This window comes from Neolamprologus brichardi, chromosome 10, assembly GCF_056152115.1.
Source record: "Neolamprologus brichardi isolate AB-2024 chromosome 10, ASM5615211v1, whole genome shotgun sequence".
NCBI lineage: Eukaryota > Metazoa > Chordata > Actinopteri > Cichliformes > Cichlidae > Neolamprologus > Neolamprologus brichardi.
The window spans coordinates 18,073,068-18,088,909 of NC_142113.1; the positions used below are offsets into that span (position 1 = coordinate 18,073,068).

General features: G+C 40.7%; 1 protein-coding gene across 1 annotated transcript in view; it reads right to left on the reverse strand.

Moving 5' to 3' along the window:
• frem2a (FRAS1 related extracellular matrix 2a) overlaps nt 1-15,842 on the reverse strand; it is a 68,749-nt gene that overhangs the window by 20,754 nt on the left and 32,153 nt on the right. The window contains exons 4-6 of the mRNA XM_006800100.3: nt 8,673-8,903; nt 3,371-3,496; nt 1,076-1,327 (exon numbers count right to left, since the gene is read on the reverse strand). Of these exons, the coding sequence (XP_006800163.2) occupies nt 1,076-1,327; nt 3,371-3,496; nt 8,673-8,903 (609 nt within the window). The remainder of the gene's footprint in view (nt 1-1,075; nt 1,328-3,370; nt 3,497-8,672; nt 8,904-15,842) is intronic.

The window sequence follows — 15,842 nt, forward strand, 5'->3', positions numbered from 1 at the left end:
CATGATGAGGTCTCCGTGACACAAACAGAAAATGAGTAAGGATGTGTTCTCAGCTTGATTATATATCTTACAATTTTTTGATTTGACTTTTTCCTTTGTCCTAAAACGTTGGCTCTTACTCTGCTGCTTTAAATCTGCCAGCCTGTATTTGTCCAGATAGATGACAAATGGGTGTCTGAACAACAAGCGTGTAAGCTGAATGAAGACTGTCTTTATGGCCTTTGTTACATCACTGGTATTTGTCCCAAATTCATTATAGACATTACAGCCTTATCTCCAAAAGAGATACAAAAATTGTGACTTTTACCGACTTTCACTTTTTAATCGATTTGGTGGCATTTAGCAAAAAATCCAGAGCACAGACATCATTCTGTCACTGTGAAGTCTCTAAAGTAAATCAATGCAGAATAGTGAGATGGTGGAGAACGCATACAGATTGCAATAGGTATTTCCCAGCAGGCATGTCAGTCCCCAGATAAATCATCTACACATTTCTCTTGCTTTCGGAATATTTAATCTACTTTGGCCCATACGATGGTGTAACTGGATGAAAGCAGACAAGGGACACATGTGATAATGCAGTCTCACCGGACTTGTGCTCGCTTCTCGACTGTAATTAAAAATTGTCAGAATAGCAGCGTGACAGGAGTTTGATTCCATCTGTCTGCTGTGAGTACAGGGTCTATTTCAGCACTCTAATCCTGCATGCCTTAACACCCGCTAAGTCTGTGAAACAAGCATAATTAAGAGAAATTCTGTGGTATGAGGGCTCCGAAGAAAATTCAAAACAACAGAAATTCATGCACTTGTTTGAAAGAGTGCATATAAGCACGTGTGCTTTAACATTAAAGCCAAGCTGAAATAAATCAAATCTTCTAAATCTCTGGAGCGAGACAAGAACCTTTTGCAAAGTTCACCAAAGCCGCTGTGATTCGGGTTACGGTACATCACATCTGGCAGCAAAATGGTTTGACCACAAATAGATTTTGAAGTTTTCTCTATGAAGCTCTTAGAACTTCTAGAAATGATCACCTAAAAAAGATAAAGTTAGAAAGCTATTACTAGAATGCATTACCATCATCCGTATCTTCTAAGATGTTAACTTTGGTGGTGGGGTAGTGCATTCCCAGACGTCCTCCCATAGGCAGTGACAGAGTAACGTTGAAGCTCTCTTCTCCCTCGTACAGGGAGTCGTCTATGATCACCACGCGGCACAGCTTCTCCCTCTCACCCTTGTCGAAGCGAAGGAGGCTGCTGTGTTCCTCAGGACGGGAGATATAGTCCGAGTAAGAGAGGACAGTGGTGGGAATGGTTCCTGAGGCCGAACCTTTAGAAAGACCAGCAACAAGAATGGTGAGTACGATGCACAAAAGCATAAAAAGAATAAAATATGGTTGAAAAGACCATAAATGGTATCCTCTGTACAAGGAAGATGTGTTATTGATACAAATCTTTTAATACAGTGTTCAAAAAAAAATTAAAGGAACACTTTAAAAACGCAACAGATCTCTGTGGGAAAAAATCATGCTAAATAATAATACGGATATGGACTGGGTAATGTGTAAGAAATGTAAGGATTGTCTAACGGAGATGAAATGTATTAACCTACAGAGGATTCAATCAAAGTGAAAAAATGATGCAACAGGCTTTTCCATTTTGCTGAAATTCCATTGCAGCAACTTAAGATACTCCGTAGTTTGTATGGCCCCCACGTCCTTGCCTGACTGACAATGTCGGGGCATGCTCCTAATTAGATGACGCCAGGTGTCCTGGAGGGTCCCATCCCAGATTTGGACCAAGGCATCCTGGACAGTCTGAGGTGCAACATAACAGCATCACAAGGACTTAAAATGATGTCCTAGAGGTGTTTTACTGGATTTATGTCAGCTGAGGGTGGGGGCCACTCACTGCACCAGCGTAGGGTCTAACAATGGTTTCACGGTTTGTTCGTCTCTCTCATTGGTGAACGATGTTACAAGCAGCATAATGTTCTCTGCGTCTTCTCCAGAGCCTTTCACATCTGTCACATGTGCTTAGGGTGAACCTGTCCTCATCTATGAAAACCACAGGATGTCAGTGGTGGTCCTACCAATTCTGGGGTTCTTTGGCAAATACCAATCACCTTCAAGGTGTCAGGCAGCGAGCACAGGGCCCACTAAAAGATGTCGAGCCTTCAGGCCATCCTCATGAAGTCTATTTCTGATGAGAGACATTCACACCAGTGGCCTGCTGGAGGTCATTAGTGTGACCTAGAGGAACAGGATGGCAGTGCTCTTCCTGTTTGTCCTTGTACAGAGGAGCAGATACTGGTCCTGCTGATGGGTTAAGGACCTTCTACAACCGTCTCCAGCTCTCCTATAGTAACTGCTTGTCTCCTGTAATCTCCACCATGCTCTTGAGTCTGTGCAAACCTTCTGATAAACCCTCACCCTGGATGAGTTGGACACTGCAGCTACTGTTCATTTCATTAACACCAAAGTAGCTGAAACTAATTAACAACTGTCTGTGCTACTTAACTGACCAGATGATATTCTCTGATTAAAAATAGTTCCTTTAATTTTTTTGAGCTGTGTATAACAACTTGGATTAAGAGCATAAAAATAAATATGAAAATAATGAAATGAAGAAAATATGAAGATGTTGTGTATCTCAGTGCTACAAATCTGTATTTGAATTTCATAAGATTCAGATTTTCAGCATAGCTAAACTTCGACTTTTAATTGCAGCAAGTCCATTAGGTCTGTCGGTGTATGGCAAGGAGCACAGAAGTAAATTTCCATCAAGTTCTGGCAAATTTGTTAGAAATCTTTCATTTTTCATTAACCGTGAAAAGCAAAAAATAGTATGGCTGAATTATTAAAGGGGAAGCGGATGTTGTGGAGCATGTAAGGAATCAAGTATTCTTGCAAAACTTAACAGCTACGTGTGATCCTGCTGTGCTTAGGCTGCTAACGTGATTTGTGAAAATGCAAATGCCGTGTGAACAGCTTCTTTTCCAGAGAGCTGACTTGACTTTAAACAGATTTAACGGGTACTGTCAAACTGCATAGGTGATGAAAAAAGCTGCACCCGACACTCCACCTACACATGAATATAACAAAGACATCGCCTGTCATCCAGACGCATATATCACAAGACTGAAACATGCCTCACTTTTTAGGTTTTAACAATTACATGATCTATTTGTTTTGTGATTTGAAGTAAGGACAGCTGAGACTTCATTATACAGGTGAACATAACGTATGTAAATCAGACCCAGCTTTTTATACCGTTAACCAAGTGGTGCGATCACTGTCCGCAAATATGGCAGGATTGCAGCGTATACGGGGGGGAAATGGGTTAGATGAGGTGAAAAAAGGCCAGCCTGTACCCTGCTGTGTGTAGCAGACCACCATGAGCTCCTCGCTGATGTCTCCACTGCGGTGCACTGGGATGAAAAGCTCTCCAACATCTTCCTCTACTGAGCGGATCTGTTCAGGGAAAAATACAGTCGACTCTGTTTGAAAGGGGAAAAGAGAAAACGAGACAGTGAGAGAGAGTCAGGGGAAAAAAGAAAAGGGTAATGATATGTATAACAATCTGCAAAAATCCACAGCGCATTAGGCCATCAAGGACTAATACAGGCTTTTGTTCTGGTTCTGCATTAGCGAGCTGCAGCTGACATTTTCCTTTAATTTTTTTTATTCCATTGAAGTGGTGGTCCTGCAGTGTGCTTATTCACATTCGAGAATAACTCTCCATCGGTCTTTTGGTTTGGTGTAACCAGACGGGCTCTTCAAAGAGACCACTTTGGAAGTTTTTCTTCTTGTCTCACGTATCGCGGACAATTACACATGCAAGAATCTGAATTTATACCACAGAGTCAATCAGCTGGGAGTTTTACCCATCTACAGCTCCACACTCAGAGGGGTCAATCATCTCTCTCATATTTTCTTCCCCGCCTTTCTCTCCGTCTCTGACTGGAGTTTGTGATTGAGGGAGAAACTTTGAGCTAGTGAAAGCATCATCTATCAAAGCACAGAACTTACTGGCATTATAGAAACAATAAATTTTGGAGGCTATTTTCCACAGACGCACTGGGACCAATAAAAATGCTAACAGAGTGGCCGAAGCTTCAGCTCGTCCCAGTTCTTCGCGTGCCTTTGTTTCGTGCGCTCACTGAAAGAATCGATGGCTGAATGATGGGAGGTGAAAAACACTGACGAAAACTTCAATTAAAAAGGCGAGGACTGGTGCGTGAAACAGATTTATATCTGACTCAATGCCCGGCGTAAAGAGAGATCAGCAACCTGAGCAGGCTGTTTGGGATGAAGTCATCAACATAAGACAATCTTACACACAGCGGGGGGAGGAGGTCGAACATTTCTTTTCTCTTACGATAATTGTTCTCACAGTCTTCTTCCACCTCCCCGACTTTTTTTCATTCTGTTCCTGTCCACAATCTGTCACTCCGCGGGGACTCATACAAGGAGACTGAGGTCCACCGCTTACCTATTCCACACACACGAGTAACGTTACAACCTGATTTTCTTCCCTCTTTCCACACACGTACTGTACACTTAGTCTCCTCCTCGCACTCTTCTATTGCCTCTAAATCCACCTGCGGTTTGGAAAAGCACATTTTCAGCCAAGTGGGTCAAGTTCACCTCCTGGAGGAAAACCCACAGTCTTTTTTAAATCATTCATGGGGATTGGAACATAAACACGGGCTTTTATGCTGGGTGTTAAAACAGCGACTACTTGCACCTGATTTTGCTAATGTTTCACCAAACAAAATAAAAACTGTTTTTGTTTTCTTTTACTCCAGCTTTTCTTTTCTTCCTATGCCTTGAACCTCTCCATTATTGATAATTTCATAAATATTCTATGGATGCTGGGATACACTTCCTTGTTGCTGCTGTTTGACTGTGTTGTGATAAATGTGCACTTTACTCATTACCACCTTGCAATGCTGGTCATGCCCAAAATGGAGATGCACATATATAACAAATGAGCCCGTAAAAACCGGCAGTTAATAGCACAATATAAGTAAAACACAATCCAGCGTAAGAAGATGTAGCTCCTCGCTTGAAAGCTCTGTGTTTATGACTAGAGACGAGTGTCCGTGATGACACACAAAGACACAAGTGCATTCTTGTTTGTTTAGCAGAATGACACTGGTGCAAACGCAGTAAAAGTTGTCCTGATGTATTATGTTCTTAATGAGAACACAAGAACTATACGACCACCTGTAGCAATGTGGCTGCTGCTTAGAGTATGCAGTCCAACAACAGGCGTTTCCCTTCATCTGCGTATGCATTACATATATAAAGAATAAAATCGTAGCAATCACATGGGCAGACAGCAGGTAAAAAGTAGAAGCACACTCACACATCTCTATAAAGTATGTGTTCTTGCTTAAAACACCAGAGAAAAACTCCAAGCATCGACACAGACAAGTGCAGTTTGTTCGAGCAAACTCCACTCCTTAATTTTGGAGAACTTTTACTTAATGATCCTCTCTCCTCCTCTAAAGCTGATATTAGCCAAGCTGACATGTTCTCCAGGGAGTGACTCTCCGGGATAACCAGACGACTAGACAAAGCCCGTTTTCATCATTAGAGAAAGAAGCTGGAGTACAGCTAACACCACAGGCATAGCTAAAGCTTCACTAACCCATTAGAGTACAGAGTGGCACATCTCTGTCACATTAGACAGTCCCCCGAGAAGACGGAAAACAAACCAGCCCCTGCCCTCCACACACTTCGTAATTAACCCACTGGGGAGGATAGATTGAGGAGGGAAAATGTGGCATGGGGAGTGATACTGAGAAACAAAGGACAAGAAAACAAATGAGAGAGGGGTGAGAGCAACTGCAGTATGTCACTATAATGGACGCTTCAGCGTTTCCATCTTTGGTGCTCAACTGTAATTACTTGGAAGTTGCACTGAGGAGGGGGTAATGCATGCAAAAAAATGAAAGTAAAAGCAGAAGAAGAGTAAATCTCGTCTGGATGGAGCAGAGGAGTCAGTTTGTCGCACCACTCAATATTCCATTAACATTTCAATTTGCAGGAAAAGACACAAAGAACTATGAGAGTGAAAACGGCAGATTATAACCTATTTAAGAAAGAAAGCGAAAGACATTGTGTGTGCGTAGATGTGTGTGTGAGTGTGTCAGGGTGTGATTATTCTTCTTTTTTTATGACTTTAAGAAGCACAGATTGTGCTCAGTATTTCCATTGGGTATAAAAAACACTACTACCATTAAGAGATGAGTATTATCCCTATAGTAATTTTTCACCTGCTATCATGTCAAATATGTATTTCTGCTCCTTTCCTCAGGGCAGAGCTGACAAGGCCTTATATTAGAAAATACTTATATTGACAGATCTTGATTCTGCGTGTCAGGCATATGTATTTTTCAGCCTTCTGTAAAGAAATACTTGAGTGGCAGAGGAGAATTTTTGTGCTATGCTTTATGCATTGCAGAAACTTCGGTGAATATTCAGCTGTATTCTTCGATCTGGGTTAACAAAGGAATTATTTCCACTATGCACAGTGGTTTTAATTGATTTTAATTTGTAATGCTGGGTACATCCTTCTGAATAAAATAACATTTTAGTTAACCAGTAATGACAAACAATGTTTTCTCAGTTCTTTCTTCCATGAAAGAAACTCACAATCCTGCAGCTCAATGTATAGAAGTAAATAAATCATTTTCAGATTTCATGCTGTGTTGTCTGTTGAGAAAACAAAGGACACACATCAGATTAGCAGGAAGAGCAAATTGGATCTAGAATGAAATAAAATGACTGTAGATGCATGCCTCTGTCCCTCTTTCTTTTCTGTCCAAACACATATAATAAATACAGGTGACAGATTAAAGGAAAAACTGCAGTAATCTGCAGTAAGGGTGTCCGGTGGCTATGCTGCTGTAGCCATTTTGCCAGAACGTCCTTGGTGCCACTTCATGTAGTTTTAACCTTTATAGTAATGTGCAAAATTCTTGCACTGCCCCTTTTTAATTAAGAGTGCCGTCTTGACAACCACCCTTACACTGAGCCCATTTCTGATGAGGCTCAGGCAACAATATATTTTTTTCCTATTTCTTAAGAAGATGACTTTCAGATACTGTTGACCTGCACTAGGCCTGCCACTTGTTGTTTTGTCTTCCACGTGTCTAGTTTACTCAGATTTTTTGAAGGACACACTGTACACCATGTCAAGATTTCAAGTTTTGGGCTAATAGTTCTTTGGGAATCACCTTGTTGAGGAAAAACCATTTTCTGCCTGTCAAGCTCTGTTATTGTTGGCAGATGGGAACAAATTATGTTTTACGACCGCTTGCCAGTAAAGTGCCCAAGGATATAATTTAAAATAGTTTCTTAATTAATTGCATATCATGTGTAAACATAAAAGTGATTAATCCCATGCGTTGAGTTCATTTTTATGATTCATAAGTTCATGTTAAGTGGCTTAACAAACAAATATAAAAACATACCTGGGAAAACGGTCGGGTAAAAATCTGAGCTCTTTGGAAGCCAAAATATGAAAGAAAAAATGAAGACACAAGGGGTGGCTACTGGCTAGATAGTTTAGCACAGTAATATAATTTATCACATGCCTGTATATGTAGGGAAGACTTAATTAAATGAAAGGTATCATGTACATTATTGTTTGACCAATAAAACAGAACATAAAGTTGCTGATCAGGCTGCAGGGAGGCAAATATGGATGCTGTACATACATTTTCAAACCAGCAGCACAAATCAACACATTTCAAAGGTGGGCACCAAAGTGTCACTAAGTCAGTGCTCAAGCAGTTGTAACGAACTGTCACAAATGTGACAAATGGCAAAAATGATGATGCTGTAGTGAAGGAGGCCTTTGACTTTTAGGATATTAAGCACTTAGTATTGTTAGATTAAAGTATAGATTTTTCAGTTCTGGTCAAAAATGTGTTTCGCAAAGTCAACATGTGATTGTAATTAGTCCCCCATTTAATGCTTTGGCCAAATTTGGCAATATCCTTAATTACAGCTCTTAGAACATTAATAAAAGCTGCAACAATTTACTTTGTAAAACCATATCCTGTTGTTTGTTCATGATTTGTTCTTTTCCATTTCACAGTCAGGAGCTAGCTTACCTGAAGTAACTCTGGCCATTATCATGCTTTTCCTGGTAATGTCACTAAGTTCATCTGCCTACTTCTCACACATCCAACACGCTTTTCTCTTTTTATCTAGTACACTAGAGGCCATGTGCTCTTCTTATGAGATAATCCTCCACCTGCATCATTTGTGAATCGTTAATATTTGGCCTCCTCTGGAGATTAGTTCATTAGAATTCATAGGAATTACCTTAAGGTTGGAAGCATTAAAGGGGCCTTGTTGTAACATCTTGAAACAGTGTGAGCAAGGATAATATATGTGCAATATTACATCATAATTCAGTAGGTGATTCTATAATGTGTCTGCAAATTATCAAGTCACTAAAGCTCTCAGAAAAATCAAGTTATGAGAGCAATAACTGCCTTACTTAAGTAAATGTGTTTTACCACTCATCACCGCTGATAATTGCCACATAAAACATCTGTGTGTGTGTGTGTGTGTGTGTGTGTGTGTGTGTGTGTGCGTGAATGTGTTTGTGTGTTGAAGGCAGGGTAAAAGGTGCATATGGGAAGGACTGACCATCACTGGGATCCAAGATCTCAACTGTTGCCATGACGGGGAACTCTATCACTCCCATCACCGGCTCCGATAATAAAATTTGAAAGGTTTCTGCCTGCTCGTACTTCCCATCATTCAGTATCCGAACACGCCACGTGGCTCTGGTCTGTCCCGGGTTGAACTGAATTTGCCGCTGGGACCTGCCCTTGAAGTCCTCTTCCTTCTTTGCGCTGCCGTCCTGGGTGCCAATCCCTGAGAGGTGAAGGTGGTGATGGGCATGACAGAGAAGGAATAGACAAGAAAAGCAAACCAGATGAGTTAAAAAAAATAACAAAGGAGCAGAGACAAAGAAAATGACAATGAAAGGGTGACAGGCGGGAGAGAGAAACAGATGACAAACAGATTAGATATTCACACCCTTTAATGTTGTTCAGAGAGGTGAAAAAAAGAGTGCTTTGCTTCTATTTTTTTTCTCCACTGATCACTACAGTGCCTCAATGTGTGAAATGAATTTGTGACTGAAGGATTTAAATAAGCATATTTTAGCTTACTGAGATGGATTAGCTACCGTAGTTGTTAGGTACGCATACATGATTGGGTATATGTGTGTGTGTGCGTCACGACCCTTTCCCTTCAAATGCCGCTCACTTCGTCTATCGAACGCCTTTCATGTGAATCCACTTTGCAGCAATCCATCAGACATTCATGCTTGTTGATACATTTCATAAAATGAGGAAAGCTTGCTGGTGCCAATGGGGTTACACATTAAACAAAAAGGAATCCAGGTGGCACAGGCCATAAAATAAAGCCTTACATTTGGAAATATGCTGCTCAGATTCCTTCCTCTATATTCATAGAGGAAGGAATCTGAGAACAAGGTGTGCATAGCCAGGCTGATGCATGTGTTTGTACATAAAAGGATTTGTTTTCTTTTTCAGATACCCCCCCCCCCCCCACACACACACACACACACACACACCACACACACACACACACACACAAAAGGAGACAAACGTATGCAGATGGGCCTGAATCCATTCAATCATACGCACAACGAGATCGGAGAGGCGAGTATTGTATGCAAAATCTGAGCTGAAAATAAACACACATGCCAGAATGAAAAGTTGCACAGTCACAGTCTTTGCCGTGCCTGCGAGGACCTTCAGAGATTATAATTATTTGCAAAAGCTCTAATATTGCTGTACATGATTTTGGAGTTTCTTCTATATTTTTTTCTCAGTCCACCAAATGCTTCTTTTTGGGCAAAGTGCTTTGGATGATGTTCAACAATAACAAAATCAAATGAAGCACACTCACGGTCAAACCCTGCCGAACTGTAGCCGGCAACGCATTTAGGGTAACATCTGCTGTTGCTGCGTTTTTGTCTACAGCCCCACAAGTATCACTCGGCCTTTACATTTCCTGTTTTTTTTCTCTCTTTTTCTGTTTTTTTCTCAACAGGAAAAGCCAAAGATGCTTCTATTGCTCGGTGCAGCTAAACTATCACAACATAGAAAATCAATTTCTCTGGGGGTGTTGAAAGCCTTTCCGGAAAATCTAAGACATGCCTAGCGGAAGTGCTGTCAGGAGAAGTCTTGGATCTCTTTTTCTTACTTGCAGTGCTATCATCTTAAGCTGGGTGTGTGTCTAAGTGAGAGCTGGCTGGTGCAAGACGGAATCCAAATGTGAATTCAAATATCATTATTGTTACAAAACTACTGCTAAATAACGGCATTGTTGGATAGACTATCAAAGCCGGTTTCATTTGCTATCAAGCTTAAAGTCCTGTTCCAGTTTCTTCACTTGAGTTTAAAGTTAAATAAAGCACGAATGCTCGGTTGATTGATTTCCTTAAAGCACAGTGGAAATCCCATCAGCTTTTACAGTCTTAAACAAGACATGACATCTGTCAGCACGGTGACCTTCTGATAATGAGTGCTAGTAGTCATTAATCTATTATTTTGTGATTACCGCTGGCGATAGATCCACCTCGTGATTCTGTCTAGCAATCTGTGTGTGTGTCGTCACGGCAAAATGTGGTCCTCGAGACATCAACTGAAGTGTGAACTACTACAAAGACAGTCTGAGTAGTTTAACAAGTGCTTTTGTCTGACTGTCACTATGGTGGGCAGCTTTACTCAAAACACCAGGCTCAAAATGTAACGTTCAAAATTCAGTCATGAAGCTCCGCAGGTGTCTAGTAGTTTGGATCAAAATCAAGGCCGAAGTCTGGAGATGAGTGTGATCTGAGCGCTCGCTGAAGACTCGCAGAGCTGAAACATCAACATGCTAATGACCGTCCCTCCTGGTATTTTGCCACTGCAAGATGGTCACTATTATTCATCATTACGCAGAACTTATGGGTCAGACCATATCTGACATGCTGAAACGCAGACTTACACACCCACACAGAAACACAAAGTGAAAACAATACTCTTGCAGTTGGTAATAAATGCAGCGATGGCAGTGTTTGCATTATTAAAAGCAAGAGTAGGACTGAAATCAGTTTTGCAGGTACTTTTATGTGCTGTTTAATGTTCTGCAACCAAGCAGCTAATTAGCTATCAAGCTTTCAAAATGAAGTTACCCAAGCACTAGTTAATGTTTATATGGTTGTTGTTCAGAGTCCGTGGGTCTTGTGTTATGCAGCAGGGTGATTATTTTCTCACTTTGACTGTCTCTGCTGCATAGAAAGTTGATAATGGTATTCTGTCATGTGAAATCAAAATAATAGTGGGAAGAGTCATTAAAGTAAAAAGAATAAGTTTCTTTCTTGCGTTTCTTTTCTTCTTTTTTTTGTCTTTGAATGGGATTACAGGGCAATTAATTTAGAGGAAATAGGCAATGATGAAGCAACACATTGAACTAGACCCTAATGTATAAAATTATTGTCCATTAGTACTATTTAAGTAAAAAGAAATGTGCATTTTCCATTTGTAGTTGAGCTGTATTTGTATTTGGGAGCATGGCTCTGTTCTGGGACTTTCTCATCTTTCCATGTGCAGACATAAAAAGCCTGAAGCAGATCAGGGGAGGTTTGAAACAGCACAAAAACAAGCAAAGGGTGGGTTGTAAAGTGTCTTGTTGGGGACGCAACAGCAGTAGACCAGCTGAAACAACCAATATGGACAGAGTGTCAAATTTATAAACTAAATGCAAAGAATAGTATCAGGTGAGCCATCAGCTAATTTGGGAGTTAACTTTGTGGTGACAATGTCTCTCAGCAGTAGTATTATGTCAACCAAACTGGGGATTAGTTTCAAGAAAGCTTGTTCACAAATCCTTCATTTATACTCTACCATATTCATTATGCAAAAAACTTTATGTTTTGATATTTTTTTAAATGGCTACAAACAAGTTCAAAAACAACAACCCGTCTGCATTAACCATACTGAAATATTCAGACAGTCTTAACTGTCTATTTACAGTAAAATAAAATAATTTTCATTGCTGCCAGAAACTTCAGCTAAAAGCCAAACAAGGGTTATTACTGGTCAGAAGAAATGGTCACTTTGTAATGATTTAAAAGAGAAAAGAAAACAATAACATGCATCAGGGAAGACATGTTGGTGGGAAATGAAACGTGAGGTGAGAAAGGTGTTGATGGGAATTTGTGACCAAATGCTGAAGGAGAACTAAAGCCTTCAAGCCCTCCCACTTCTGTGCAGGATGAGTGATTAGACCATACACTGGGTTGACATGTTTTTGTAATGTTGTTGCAAATGTTGAGAGAGAGAGAGAGAGAGAGAGAGAGAGAGAGAGAGAGAGAGAGAGAGAGAGAGGGAGAGAGAGAGGGAGAGAGGGAGAGAGGGATAGATAGATAGATAGATAGATAGATATTTTCAGTGTGTTATGATTATGTATGCTTTATGCGAGTTCTTTAGAGTTACATTCTAAAAATCTCATTTGGAGGCCAAGAAACATGTTAGCAATACAGACTACATAAAGAATTTTTTAAAAGTTGCTTCAGCATTGATTCATGCGCGTTGTAAATTTAAAAATAAATCTGCAAGACTCTTAAAGGTCTGTAGACGATTCAGAGCAGCAGCCTCGCTCTAGGCAGCTTCTCTGTCAAGAATGCAACACATGTATCTGTTCAGAGCACAGGACAAATGATGGTGCATTTTGATAAAGAGGAGATGACAGTCAGTGCTGTTGTCTGATATGGAAATACTGTATCAGGACTTGTTGTCATTTGTATTAAGAGGAACGTATGCAAAGAATCCTAAACGAGACAGCAAACTTCGTCAATAACAAGGAAAACTATCGCGCAATGCAAACACACTGAATGGCCATCATTTCAAGAAACACAAGATTATAACTTTAAAGAAGGGAAGTATGTTTGCTCATAGCTGAGTATTTCTATCTGATCTTCTTATTCTGATGACTTGTAGATCCACATCACATAAAACATCCGTACACCATGGCGTGCCTACTGGAGAGAGGAAGTGCTGTCCTTAAAAGCATGGTGTCTCACTACACCACCCTCGATGGACTCCCTGGAGGAAAGAGGCACACAATTCCTGAAGTTGCACTGGGGTTTCTTCTCCACTGGAGGATACATATCCTCTCGAGTGTTTTTGATCTCCATCGCACTGTTGCTTAGAGCCAGAGCGCCTTGTGTTTGTGTCTCCACAACAAGTACAGACTCGCAGATCCAAAGAGTTGTTTGCAAACACAAACACATCTTCTTTTTCTAGCTGCAAACTTTCCTTGCGTTTATTCACTGTTGTAGTTTCTTTAGCTTCTGAGTAACCTCACCATGGCTCATTGAAACATGCACAATTCAAAAAAAAAAAAGAAGCATGATGATTGCATGTCATTATACTAGACTCATTTCACACTGAGGCAGCAGAGGTGGAGACATTCGCAAAAAAGACGAAGGGGTCCAACAGATTCTTTTCTCTCCTGGTGAAATGCAATTATCTCTTTATCCCTTCTGCTTGGCAACAAAAATGAGGTTGGAATATGTCCCACAGGAGATAATATATCTTAACCTGGCAAAAGTACACCTCGTTAACAATTCATCTCTCAGGGCAAGGACAGACCAGAGAAGGACAGTGCTGAACTAAAAAAAAGTCTTCAAAGGATGAGCTTTGACTTATGCAATAAGTAAAAAAAAAAAAGAAGAATGAGAATTCAATTCCATCTTGTGTCCCTATGGGGTTCCTCATATTGCTCATACAGCAAGGAAGACAGGAAGCGAGAAGGAAATGGAAAAAGTAGAGGAAAAGAGAAGAGAAGGCAAAGAAAGGAAATGAAAGGAAGGGAAGGAAAGATGTACAGGAGATGTGGATCTGAGAAGGGAAGGTTATATGGAGGGAAAAGTGCGAGAAGGTGCAAAAGTGAATGGAGAAACAGAGCTGAACCAGCAGATATGCACTGAAATGTGTAACAACCAAACAAAGGATACAACAGAAGAGGAAGGCAGAGTGGGAATAAGCAGCCAATGAGCACAGCATTGGACAGATATAAGACTCATATTTCCACCCAATATACTGTCCAAAATTTGGAGTGAGACTGAAGGGGAAAAAGGTACGTATAACACAAATAAGGGAACTTATAGAAAAGAAACAGTTGATGTCAAACACTGAAGGCTAGACTATTAGTCAGTAACGGCGCAAGAAAAGGAGAGATGGTGCCTTTGATGAGTAAAAGGAGGTTAGAAGCAAAAAGATGTCTCCGCCGTAAAATGAGGTGAGGAGAGATTACGGATAAAAGGGAAAGACTGTGAGACGAGCTAAGTGGGCTGACGTCACTGGGATGGCCGCTTTGGCAGAAGGAAAACAGCGACGGAACTTAATTAGCGGGATTTAGGCTGCACGTTTATATGTTTGGTCGAGAGTGGAATTTTATTGTTTTCATAAGAGATGAGAAAGCAAGGTGAAAAAGTAAAAGGAGAGGATATGAGGATAGAATTCGGTCTAATCCACATGGCCTTGTCCAGCCCTGTTCTGCCTGAGCTGTGCTTTGCGGGAGCATCTTTGAACCCTGATCTTATCTCTGTGTTCCTCCTTCACTGATCCTCTCTACCTGAACATCCTGTTGTGATGGACCATGTGTAACAACTCTCCTCCACTGTTGCCTGGCACCACACCAGCTTTCATCAGCTCACCCTTGCAACAGCAGCAGCAAGCTTCTGGCAACATCATCGGGCGGCTTTCTCTCTGCCTTTCAATCCTTGACACAATCCCCATCAAATCCAATGCAATTTTTTCAACTATTTCCACATACGTTATTTACTTTTAACATTTTTTTTTAGAGCTGTAACAGTTTCATGATGGGATCCACGAGTCTGTCAGTAGAATAAATAAAAATATTCTTTTCAGATGCAAATGTTTTGCTGCATTTTCTTTCTGTTTTATAATAACACTATAGTAGCTATTAAAGTCATGCACCTCACCTCAGTCCAGCTCGTGTTTCCCAAGGCCGGACCTGCCACTTATTACCGGGTAACTTTAATGCCAGCTGCCATAAGTGTCTTTCATTTCATCATCAAGGTTTCCCTCTTCTGCTGGATCTGAGCTTTGTCCATCAAAACGGGTCTCGTAACGAGCCCTCCTGAATTTCACTCAGAATTCTGTCCATTTATTTCTTTTATAACTGCAAATGCAACAACACTCATGTGTTAATATTTTGCAATGAAAATAAAAAGCGAAAAAGCTCATAAGGGAAAAATAGACTTTGTACCATTCTAACAAACCTGAAACTCAATATTCGCTATGATCGCCTTTATTCTTCAATGCCACCTGAACTCTCTTAGGCAAACTTTGTTGTAATTTCTTTAAGTAATCTTCAGGAACAGTTTTCCAGATTTCTTAAAGGACATTCAAGGCTCTTCTTTGAATGTTGGCCGTGCGCGTAACGGTGAGGTCAGGCCATGACTGATGAGTGTTTCATTGTGGTTTTCTTCTTGGTCCAGGTATGCTTTTACTGCTCTCCCCGTGTGTTTGGGATCAATGTCAGGCTGAAAATTGAAGCCACTGCCAATCACATGCTTTCCTTCAGAAGTCTGATGCTACTTTTCTGTTCATAATTCTATCAGTTTAGACAAGAACCCCAACACCACTGGCTGAAATGGATGCAGCAAACCATGGCAGAGCCTCCATTGTGTTTTACAGAAGGCTGCAGACTATCATTGTTGTCTCTCTCCTGACCTCCTCAGTACATACTGACAAAGACTTGAAACAG